Source organism: Lissotriton helveticus, chromosome 7, assembly GCF_964261635.1.
Source record: "Lissotriton helveticus chromosome 7, aLisHel1.1, whole genome shotgun sequence".
NCBI classification, from domain to species: Eukaryota; Metazoa; Chordata; class Amphibia; order Caudata; family Salamandridae; genus Lissotriton; species Lissotriton helveticus.
In genome coordinates, this window is record NC_136068.1 from 1460805447 (window position 1) to 1460818420 (window position 12974).

Below are 12974 nucleotides of genomic sequence, written 5' to 3' on the forward strand. Positions count from 1 at the left end.
GATGAAGCGCGCTTGGTACAATGACCGGGAAGCATTGCTTACGGTCAGAAAAAACCAAAAGAAAACCAACTTGGTCTGTGTATCAACAATTGGCACGCATTCTAATGCTATTAAAAAAATCGCATCCAAACACTGGAATTTACTTAAGGAAATCCCTGAGTTTTCTCAGAAACCAATGTTTGCTTTCAAGAGAGGAACCAACCTCCAAGATCGATTGGTACATGCATATGAAGATAACACACCTAAAGACACAATAGACAACATGAGACAGCTGGTGCCGCTAGTTGGACACCATAAATGTAACATATGTTGAGCATGTAACACAACACACACAGTCAAAACATGTAAGATAAATGATTTTAATTTGACCAGGAAATCTTTCTCAAATTGCAATACTCCAAATGTGTTATACTGTAAACAATGCCCTTGTAACCTACACTACATCGGTAAAACCATTACACCTGTAAAAAAGTGCATTCTTCAACACCAATCACGTATTAGATGGCAGAAAGAAAATGCCCCTTGGTGGAACACTACCAACGACTTTGCCACACTGAGCTAGATATGCTCTGGTGGGTCCTTGATGAAATCAATCCCACTAAAACACAGAACAATGTGGATAAGACTCTCACATTCAGGGAGGGAAAACTGATCTGTATTGCTAACACTGTCAATCGAGGGCTCAATTCTGCCACGGAATGGCATGCATTAACCTGTATGCATTAATGTACTCCATTTGGTGATATGTAGTTGACACTAAATTCCACTGCTTGGTTGGCACATATACCACCTATGCCCCCCCAACACACTTTATAACTATAGTAGGAACACAGTTGTATACCAAAATTGAATGCCTCCAAAATACACAGGGCACAATGTACCGATTAATATTACCTATGATGATTGATACCCTTGAGTATGTTGACAATTTGCCAGAATGTGTATGAATTATAATTACAATGTATTATGCCATGTATTGTTGACACGACTGCACTTTTGCCATATGCTGAATAACTGAATATAGATGTCCTTTGATATACACGATTGTACTTATTGAGGCTAATGATGTTTAGACCAGATACTATAACATATAGATGCATGCTGTTATGAATTGTGATCTAGGACAACAATGTAATCTTGCAAAGAAGCTGTGCTGATAAATAATATATGTTGACAGATCGATTAACTACCAGGCTTCTAAACACTTGCTGTAGACTACTAGGGAAATGCAACCCAGGATAATGACTCACCAGCATAAAAGATGATTGAGTTTGACTCAGATCAAAATCTTTTTGAGAGATATGTGAACCATCATACACTAATCTTATTGCTCACATTTGATAGAACGACTGCCCTTTCATACATCAACAGCAAATAACTATGAGTACGAAAATACCTTTCAATTATAGTCTATTTGTGTCTTAATTAAAATACTCTGATGGGTAGTATCAAGATAGAACTTACTGCACTCAATAATGGCAGACACCTTTATAAGGTTTCCAAAATGGCCGCCATTAAATTATCAGTCCCCTTTCTCGCTCCAAACACCTTTATAAGCCCGATACAATCGTCCTCACAACTGTATGCAAATGACTTTGCTGCACGGACTCTGGCGATCTACAAAATTACAAGGTATGTGGTCATGCCCCTAATCTAGGAAGGTTCCACTAAGTTTGGCAACTTACTTTATACTAAAACACATACTACTGTGATTTATTTCAGATACTGCCTAAATCGTTATAACAAGAACGAGCTGTAATATTGCAGGGCTCACCGCTGACTCACTCGGTCATTCGTTACAGAAGTTAAATAACGGCAACTAACAAGGTGACTGAAATCTTAAATTACTTACAGCTTCGATATTTTTATAATAAGTCTCAAGAATTATAAACGTATATTTTCTATATTTATTATAGCCGTCAGTTTGACTGCACTAATTTGATTTCATCAAAGTAACTCTGGCTCATCGAGAAATAACAAGGCTGGTTTAAAACCTCTGAATACGAACGAGGTAACCGCTTTTTGATATCGATCATTAACCTGTCACCTCTTTAAATCGATAACTATTTTGTTCTGGCTAAAAATTGCATTACAGAAGATGCTCTGTGGCTAAGATTTATATAAATAGTGAATGTGTTTAGCTTGTATAAATACAACTTGCTTTCAAAATGAAATTAGCGATTTGAAACTAACAACTACGGTAATTTAGACGACCTGTTTTGACTTCTGAATTCTCCTTCTCTGTAGAATTGTAAGTACGTCTACAAAGATTAGCGTTGATTACATTTGTGTTCACTGTTTATACTGACAGATTGTGAAACTCCGCTTTGGCCGCATCATTTTCGTGCCTTCTCCATTCATTGAAGCTGATAGAATGCAGATCGGAAAGATTATATCCCTAACGCCCTCCTATTGGCACATTAGGGTAAATGCATAAAAAATATTTATGTTAAAAAACGATGGTATAAGTAGTGACAGATGGACTTATGGAACAAATCCAATCATACCCTTGCTTAAAATAAAGCGAGTGAGGTCAAGATTAAGCTGCAACACTCACATCGTGGTTTGACAACTATTAATGAGGCCCGCTAATTCAATACGGCAAACTTTCTCCATCTTTGAACCTGCGATAAAATTCAGGCAATTAGTCAATATGAGAAAACTCTTAACATATATACTTGAACTAGTAGATCACTTGACTTTATTCTGACTAAATACTCTACCTGCTATAGAATAACATAGGACCAATGTAGTCCTTAACCAGGAAATAAACTTAACCTATGTAAGTGATGAGTAGGTACACATAAGAAATTAGATCAATTGAGATTCAAATATGATTGTTTAGTATTTACCTCAATGTTTATTTAAGGTTTTCATTTAAGTATACAGAAGGCGATTGTTCGCCTATGGCAGCTATAACTACAATCAATAGCTGCAAAATGTCTTTACTTTGTTTTTTGCTTGAGATGGGTGATATATTATATTTATACTGTTATTAGTTTGATATGTTTTTTATGAATAAAGAGTAATCACTTTTATTCTACATTGTAATAGGGGTCAACATTAACAATTATTACTGTCCTGAAGATGGTTTCGTGAATGGCAACGTAGAGACCGAAACGTCGACCAACATCTTTTCTTCCATAACTTGTTGTAATTTGTAATAAGAGGAAAGGTGTCCTCAAATGTTACAGTGAAAGTTCTCAATTGCTAATGTCACCTCTCTAACGTCACATTGTTCATTGAAAGTTTACAAAAGTACCCTTTTTTGAATAAGATAAAATCAAATATTTTTCTATATGCACCCTTTCATTGTTTTTATTGATATTTGTTTTGTTTATTTCAACATTGATGATTTGAATACGTGAAAAGTTATGATTTCCTGATTTGTTGTCACTATCAGATTAAAGTATCAAATAGCTGGAATTTATTACCCCATAAAGTTATCATTTATTTGACCTCACCAACTTAGTATACCAATAATTTAAATCATAATAGGTGAATAAATCTCTTGACGGCACTTGTACCCTACCATTTACTTTGCCCAAGCCCCCAAGGATTGTTTGGGTTGCCCATTACATTTTGTATCATTGACGTATGCCACCACATCTTTAATACAGCAAACAATCATAACATGAACTTTATTGATAAATATACTTTTTCCCCCAAACAGTGTGGCTCAATGGTTAGAGCGGCAGACCCTGATGCAGAGGTCTAGCCCGGGACCAGGGTTTAATTCCCCGCTTTGGCGGGTCTTGTGGTTCTGAAATTCTGGACCCTACTGTCATCCCAGTATCGAGATCCAATGCCGTGCCACAAAATATCAACATCCCATGACGAATTTGGTGTCAATGGACCGGTAATGATTATGACATCATCCCTGTATATTTGCGTCATGATTGAGGAATGCCAAACACCCCTAAATCGTAGTTTCCGTTCCGACCCCTCAGACTCCATTTTGTAAACGACATCCATCTTGTGTCTTGCCCTCATGATAAGTCAATTGAGTAAGGTCGAGCTTGATCTAAAAGGACACGTCCACCTCTCCCTGACTCCCCCCTGACCTGTCCCAACTGACTCCCTTGCCTCCAGCCAAACCTGTTTGGGCAGCTCCTCGCCCAGTGGCCGAATACGATAGCATCAATGCATAACATACCATAAACCATTCACCGCGTACAGATCATGTTTTCTACACACACACACACCTGTCCGCGTTCCTTGTTTATGGCCAGTTTTATGACTAGGAGGTGCCCTTCTTTATTGGGGTTTCATCGATATCTGATGGGAGTTCCGGGACTGGCTGGGTAATCTATCACGAACGGGACGTCCAAAATATGGGCTTGCCTACATGACTTCGCTCTTTGTATTATTGTAGAAATATGTGTACAGCCATATCATAAACTCAAGAATTCTTGCTTGCGGCTATTATTTCTGTATATAAGGAGAAGGCTTGTTCTGTAAAAACAAACAGTCTCCTGAGAACACACGATCCGCGTTGTCGTGCTTCTAGGACACATGTTACTTGGTAGCTGCCAATAAAACTTGATCTCTGACTGCGACTAGAAGACTCCGTGTTTCTGTGGTCCGGAACAAGGGAGAACTCAGAGGTCTTCGGGTGTTATTCCCTGGCACCACCGGGTTCTTAAAAACCCGGCACCTCAGTCTTGGGCTAAAAAATTCCACGGACCTGATAATTCTCGCCTCAGTGCCTATTCCAATCATGGAGTCCCACTCTGCAACTCTGGGCAATAGCTTGCTTAATCTCCACAACAGCCCCCACAACGCCAAGGATGCCTGGCCTCCACCTTGGGAGTGCCCAGGAGTGGACACCTCACAGGGAAAGCCAGGATGGGTTCCACAGCGGTATTCATACAAGCGCCTTGAGACCCTTGCGGGTGAGTAGTGCGCTATTCAAGTATCAATTTACATTTTACAAACAATTAAATATAATAGTGCTCCTGAAATCTGCTGGTGGCCTGACAAAGGGAAGCAGAGACCCATCAGCCAGATAGTCTGGCCCCTAGAACTCTGTGCAAAACAGCCTTCTGGCGCTCAATAGGAGATATGTTTAGAGACATAGTAATACTCACTCGGTAGAGCAGAATTTACCTGGAACTTTGGGAATGAGCTAAGAAGAGGTCTGATTCAAGAAAACCAAGCTAAACTCATAAAACGAATTTACACACATCAGCCCATGCTGGGAAATGTGCCCATTGTGCTGCCAAGACAAGGATGGCATGTTTATGTCTATATTTAAAGAGGCAGCCTTCTGGTTACAAAATACTGTAATTGACCTGTACCTGTGTCCCCAGCATTGAGAAAAAAACAGTGAATGTGAATCAAAATGGAAATCAAAACGGAAATAAATCCTCTGCAGAAGCTGTATCATGCAACCGGTGCAAAATGAGCCTATGGAGTACCCTTAGAACCATGGAACCACCCAAGAAAATAATGCCACTAACGCTGCTTGTTGAGATAACCTCATTACATAAATAATGACAGGCAATACCCAGATCATGTTACCAAATCTGAGAAAGTGCTGCACAGCCTGGAGCAGATGGTTAATCACAGATGAGCATGGTCTTTGCAGCTCTCTCATTTGTGAAAGGCGCAGGTAGAAGAGTGATGAAGAGGATCAACTGTCAATCTAGATGCTCCTTCTGCTCCTGACTCTCATTCTGGTTGATGACTTACTTTATTCAAACGAATCGCCAAATGAGGATGTTGGAAAAAGAGCTGAATTTAGTATTCCCTCGCCCATTATTTTGATGAGCTACTTGTATCATAATTGATGGGTTTATCCCAAAAATGTATTTCAAATTGTGCTACAATTTGAAGATGACGTGATCAGGAGAACAGAGGATCCTAAGAGAAAGGTCTTTGTTATAAGTAAACAGGTCTATCCTTAACCAAACCAGTGGCTCCGGCAACGTCTATTAATCAAGGAAAGGTTAGAGCCTCAATAATCTATGGAGCAGAACTCTGGGGGTTCCAAAATGTATCTTTTTTAGTCCAAGCGCAGAACAAGTTCATGAGGCCATTGACTGGTCTCCCAATGTCAACAACTTTAAGGCCGTTATTGATGGACCTTGGGTGTATTTCTCTTGAATAGGAACCGGGTTTCAGACCTCTTGCCTATTGGTGACGGCTTTGGACTACCCCAGAGTTGGCAGACTATGCACAGGCACTTAAGAAAATTAGAGAGGCTGATGAATCCAATAAGATTACATGGTTACACAAGATTAAGGTGGCTCTTTCAAGTATGGCCCTTACCCATTTATGGCGGGACCCTGAAGGGAACTCGTTTCCCACAAAAGCGGAATTCAAAGCCTTATATATGGAGATAATCTGGCAGAGATCCTTTTCTCAGGTGAACGGAGATTCCTTAAAAGGCCTCTTTCTGTGCCACAAAATTGAGCATAGCATGGAGGCCTATTGGGACATCATTACTAGCTTTGAAGACAGCAAGATTTACCACCAATTTAGAGTGGGAAGCCTCCCTGTAAAAACGTTTAATAAAAACTAGGGGCCTGTTCAACACTGACTCTGTCACTCCTGTTTATGTGGGGAAGAGACTCTGTTGCATATCCTCTTGGTCTGCCCTGCATACAAGGCGCCTCGCTAAAAATGTCTTAAGCCAATTTGCGCCAACTTGGGAACATGATCCTCCCAAATGGCTTTGCTTATTATAAAATCTGACACCAGCGAAGTCGTAGTGGTGGCTATGGCAAAATGTTGGAGTTGGACATGGGCATAAGAAGGATCAGGATGCAGGGCACTACGTAACTATGCAATTATGTATTTATGTAATCACCTTAAAACTGTATCTTCTATCTTGTACCAGGGTGCTGAGTTTGGTGTTTCAGTACTCTCTGATATAAATAGGTTAATATGTGCTTACTCCTTGCGAATTTCCTGTTGCATTTAATTGCAGATCTATCTTTTGGTTTTGACCCTATTTACCCTTGATGATGGAAATGTTTGTATGTACTGAGATAAGATTTGAATATGGATTTTATTGATTTTATTTTTTATATTTTATATGTTTTACCAGCCAATTCGTTTTTTATTTTATGTATTTTTGTACATATGTCTGTCATGATTGTTTATAATCAAATAAAGACTAATTGAAGTAAACAGGTCGAAAATACCGCACCTCCTAATTACAGATATTGTATGGTGCAGTAATCACTCAATCAATAAAAATGGATCTGCCTCTTAATTATAAATTTTGGTATCAGAATGAGTGTTGACCCTCTTTCTAGGCAGCCCCACCCTCCTTAACATTTAACCAGGTATTTCCTGGTGAAATGTGAAGGGGGAAATGTCCGCATGTGTGTTGTTTTTCCTGGAACTTGTAATCTTCACTTGGATGATAGCTCTTGTTCTTTTTTCAGGTCAAATCAGCATTGTAACAGACCTCAGGATGAGTCACTGTTTAAGCTGTCTGTTCATCCCTACCAAAAAGAATTATACCAAAAGGTTAAACAGGTTAGTTTGATAAGACCCTGTTTACCTTGTAAGCTCTGTTAGGTGAGGCAACATAACATAGTTTAGATTAGTCCTGGGCGGAGTTCGGGAGCTCCCGCAAAATGGCTAAAAAACCCCGCTGTGCCACGCAGAGTTCCTCAGGGGGCGCAGAGTGTTTGGTCACGCCGTTTGCATGGATTTTCTGGCTCGGTGTTTTTTTCCCTCGCTGTAAAATCAGTGTGAATGGCACCATGCGCAGCACAATAGGGCACTACTTATTTTCTGCTGCCCGAGTAGATGTTATACTCGAGCGGCAGCTTTCTCAATGCGAATGGAAGGTTTCTAAATGTGAGCGGTCACAACCATCCGTGACTGTCCCCTTTGAGAGATCCAAAAGCCTGCGCTGAGAAGTCTCTCCCAGAAGTGGATTTCCTCGCATGTGCTCAGCACCTTGACGATGATGACCACGAGTGAGGAAAAAAACTCTGCTATGCGAAGCAGAGATTTTCAGAACTCAGAGTGCTCCATGGAGCGCAGAGTGCAGAAAACTCTGCAAACTTTGTGAGCAGAGCAGAGTTTACCGCCCAGGCCTAGTTTAGATAAGAATACTATACCTGTTGTTTGTTACTTTGGCTTGTGTGGCGCAAACACAAGGGTGCATATAGAAAAAGTGACCCTGAAGACATGTCACATTCACTCTCTTACCTCCAGGACAACAGCCAGATAAGACAGATAGAGTTTACGATTAATGAGCTGATAACAGGTTCAGTGCTAAGTATGTGATAATTATCTCACTCTTACATGTTTTCCCTAATAGATTCCAGCAGGGAAAACCTACTGAAATGTATGTGTGAAGAGATATAGGAAATAAAAAACATGCAGAAAGTGATGCGGTAAAATCAACTCAGCATATCATACCTTATTTCAAAGTTGTAAACTCATGAGATGAGACACTTACTATGTCCACTTTTTTCAACAAAGATTACATCCCTAAATTCAAGAGATAAGCATTTAACCCCTTGCATGCTGCCGCGATTCTGCGCCTGTGCGGCAAAATCGCAAGTGGGCGGGTTTATGACGGCCCCCCAGCCGTCATCAGCACACGAGCGCCGTAGTGCATGACGGCTGGGGGCCGTCATCAGCATGCAAGGGGTTAAGTAATCAGAGGTTCACATAATTAGTTCTATCATCAGAATATCTTTGTATCTCCAACCTAAATACTTACGCAGTTTCATTAATCAAAACAGTTCCATCTTCCCATATAAACAAGCCCATTTTATTCTTTGACAGTCCGATCCAGGTGATTCCGTGGACTCTCTGAGATAGAAATATCTGAAAGTCAAATGTTAAAGAACTTGTCTCAGAAAACTATATGGTAATAAAAGGCTACATTCACATAATCAAATTCTGGAAGGATATTTCCTCACTTTCTGTCCAAACACTGAAATCAAATCATCTTTAATCGTAATCGCCATCCTTGCAAGGCATTAACATTTAGAATGATTTGATTGCTTGAACATTTTAATGTGAAATGCGGTGCACAGCTTTACTAAGCAGTACATAAGAGTGTCCACCAGTGACAGTCTGCAGAAACTGAGGTGGTGGAAAGAGGGCAGAGCTCCATGCTGGATGGTCCATTCAAGACAGTTCATAGTAACAATCCATCCAAATCTATGTAAGATATAGACCCAGTGGCGGCGGGCACGGATCGGGGTGGGGGGGCACTTTGTGACTGGCCTGAGTGCCGTGGATTGGTGCTCAGCCAGGGAATGGGGGCCTGGGCATGTTCTCAATGAAGGCTTTAATGTGGCCTGCATGAGAACAGGGAACGTCCCGCTCCGCATGAATGTTTGGCCTGCCCAAAAGACCGGTCAAACATTTATGCACAGGCTGGGAGTACAGACCACTTCTCCCTTTCCCCAGATCTGTAAGCAGAGCAGCCCCGCCGGCCCACAAACCTACAGCAACAGGGAAGCAAAATGATGATAACAACAAGTTATTATCATTTTATGTTTTCTTTATTTCACTGCTGTAAGCAGTGGGACAACACTCCTCCTCCTTAGCGGAGGAGACGCCACTGTATAGACCCAAGCATCTGTAATGATCTTTGCAGTATGGGCTAAACAGAGCTGGGGCTGAGAACAGCGGAGCACTTTTAAACATAGAGTGAGTGAGCTATCGGGGTACTTGGCAATGAACTGTTTTCATAAACATGAGTCAAGAATTTGTGAAGGTCTCTAAATTGTTGTGAAAGGCATCTGCCCTAATGTCAGGTAGAAATTACATGAAAAGCATAGATGAAGTTGATTTGACCATGGCAAGCAACATTCAGAATACTATCGAGTTGGAAGAAGGGGTAAATATGTTGACTGATAAAGAGGCTATCGCAACAGGCAGCAGCAGATATTGATTGAATAGTATCACATTGGCAATATGGAAGGAGTCAGGACATCTGGTGGGTTGAAACATTCTCCATGATTCTCAATCGGGTTTCCGTGCTAATTATAGCACGGAGACAGCCCTTGTGGAGGTGACCGACGCCATCAGGGAGACGCTCGATCGAGGGGGAAAGGCGATGTTAGTCATGCTGGACTTGTTGGCGGCTTTCGACACCGTCCCTCATGCTGGTCTCCTTTTAAGACTCAGGGAGATCGGACTGCGGGGGACGGTGTTGGATTGGTTTCAATCCTTCCTATCGGGCCGCCGACAGGTGATCTGGGCTCCACCGTTCTCCGCTGAAATGTCATCGCTAGAGGTCGGGGTTCCTCAAGGGTCCATCCTGAGCCCCACCATTTTTAACATCTATATGGCCCCTCTGGCGGTGGTAGCGGAGGCTTATGGGGCCCGGGTCATCTCATACGCTGATGACACCCAGCTCTTGTTTACGTGCAGCAAAGGAGAGGTCTTTGACGGTGACAGGATCAAAGACTGTCTGAGTGCAGTCTTTGCGTGGTTTCAGCGGCACAGCCTGAAATGCAACTCGGATAAGTCTGAGCTGCTTTTCTTTGGCTGTGCCCCCGATCCGAGCTGGAAGTCGTGGTGGCCCCAGGACATGTTCCCTCCTGAGAAGTCATCCTCCCAAGTGAAAAATCTTGGAGTGGTATTTGATGACGACCTATCTTTCCGACCCCATGTTATGGGGCTAGCAGGGAAATGCTTCGGCATTCTTAAAATGCTGAGGAAATTTCTTCCACTGCTTTCCCTGCAATATCGAAAGACTGTAGTCCAGGCGCTAGTGGGGTCACGGTTAGATTACGCAAACGCGCTTTTTGCAGGTCTGCCCAAGTATCTTCTGGCTAGACTGCAAATCGTCCAAAACTCGGCGGCCAGAGCCATATTTGGCCTGCCAAGGAGAGCCAGTGCTTCTCTGCTTTTAAATAGGTTGCATTGGCTACCTATTTCTAAAAGAATCAGGTGTAAATTTCTCACGCTGGCGTTCAAAGCCCTTCACTATGTTGGTCCTAACTACATTAGAAAGCGTACTGCTTTCTATGTGCCACGGAGGATGTTGCGGTCAGCCGATTTGGCTAAAATGGAGGTGCCCACTGTCAAACGAGTTCGGATGGGAGGACGGTCCTTCCAATATATGGCAGCGTGCCTTTGGAATGAGCTCCCTCTCTCACTCCGCAAAGCTAATAGCCTCCTAGCTTTCAGGAAAGAGCTGAAGACCATGCTCTTTTCTGTGTAATCACTGTGACTGTAGCGTTTCTGCCTTTGTGTTTTTGGATTTCAGGCCTCTTTGCCAAAGCGCCGGGACACCCCCTGGGGTAGCCGTGCGCTCTAAAAGTACGGCCTTAACATAACATAACATAACAAGAATGAAGAAGCAAATATTTGGAATATAAACGAAATGAGAGGATAAAGAACACAACATAAAATTAAGGAATTAATGCATCCTATTGACTAACTATCATCATGGAAAGGGCTTCTTATAAGGTTTGATCATGCCCTCATTATAGACATCCTGGTTCTCACTTGGGAAGCGGAGAAGAATCCCAAGTTTAACATCTGCCTTCCAGCACAGCATTGTGTAAAACTGCTGTCGCTCACGTGCTCTGAGCGCTGCTCAGCTGCTACCACAACCTTGTTGTGAGCCATGTAGAAAGAGGGAATTTCGATGCTACTCCAACATCTACACCAAGTGGGAACAATAGGCGGACAAATAGGAATCTCCCACAGAATGTTGTTAATGGGAATATGGGGATTTGGACCATGAGAGAGAAAACAGACCGGAGTGCGATGAGTAATAGTGGTGACAGAATGTAATAATCACCAACCTTTTTATCGATGATGCCTGCAGCAGTTCATCCACTAAGTTGGAGGAGCTTGCCTCACTGATTTTCAGCAGTGCAAAAAAGGAAAAATAAGTTGGTAATAACATAATGTTATTACAGAGTGAACGAGGTTAGGGCGGGCGGGGTGGGGCTGGGCTGTCTGAGCAGGAAGAGGAAGAAATATGTGCACTTAAGTGCGCATGATGGTGTAGCCGGTCATCTTGGGCCGGATAGTCATGCACTCTTAGCATGTTCTCCACCTGGCTGCATTCCGCAGTCTAGCTGAATAACATGCTTAGGCTCCTATTCCCTGTCTGAATGCCAAACCAGACCTCTCAGACCAACCCCAATGCTGCTGCTATACTGGTGACAACAGTGTCGTGATGGCTCGGGGGAGCCTGTGTGCTTCCTGCTTCCAGGAGTCAGGAGGAGAAGCAGAGGAGAAACAACAGAGGAGAGACGGAGGCCGTGCAGAGGTGAGTGTTATATATATTTTTTTAGCCCCGTTTTGTACCAGCTGCCACTGCTTGATGTTCTGTAAGGGAACATCAGTAGTGAACCCGGGAAGTACCCAGTTACCTTCCTCAAGCTCTAGAATACAGGGAGATGCTGAGAAGGGGTGCTCGCGCCCAATGTCACATAGATGAAAGTCAGTGAAGAGTAGATCTTCAGAGGCATATGAGGGAAAACAGAATGAAACACAAAGGAAAAATGTATAATAAAACAAAGGTGCAGGGAAATGCTAAAATGGTGATTGAACTAAGTGAGTGGGAACCATGCAAATAAGCTGTTTCGAGGAAACATGCAACTGCTCCAGTCTGCCTTGCCAAAATTACTGGGGATGTGATCCTACTGTAATCTGATGGGCTTCTCAGGCCTGAAAAGCCTGTCTATCAGCCCTACTCTTCCATGAGATAGTCTCCAGAGTCTCCATTCTTGTGGAGTTCTCAGTTTGCCCTTCTTCCAGATATTCCATCTTCTGTTAAGGGAACTTCGCCTGCTTTATACCTGAGTTATGACAGTTATGCAAAGCATCTCAAGATGTGCCCCTAGTCAAATCAGTCAACACGTCTTCCTCTTCAGTGTGCACAAGGCATGCAGCTATGCAAACCTCCAGCTATCAGATACCTGGTATGTGACCTTATTGCAGTCAGATTTACTGACCTTCTCTGTCTGGCCTGGAAGATGTGGCTACGGTCCCTCAGTCCCAGTCTCCCATGAACGAGTCTC

General features: G+C 42.4%; 1 protein-coding gene across 1 annotated transcript in view; it reads right to left on the reverse strand.

Annotated features, from left to right (window-relative positions):
* The window catches only part of LOC144767471 (CD209 antigen-like protein C), a 165179-nt gene that overhangs the window by 61855 nt on the left and 90350 nt on the right, over nt 1-12974 (reverse strand). The window contains exon 5 of the mRNA XM_078650888.1: nt 8696-8802. Coding sequence (XP_078507014.1) covers nt 8696-8802 — 107 coding nt within the window. The remainder of the gene's footprint in view (nt 1-8695; nt 8803-12974) is intronic.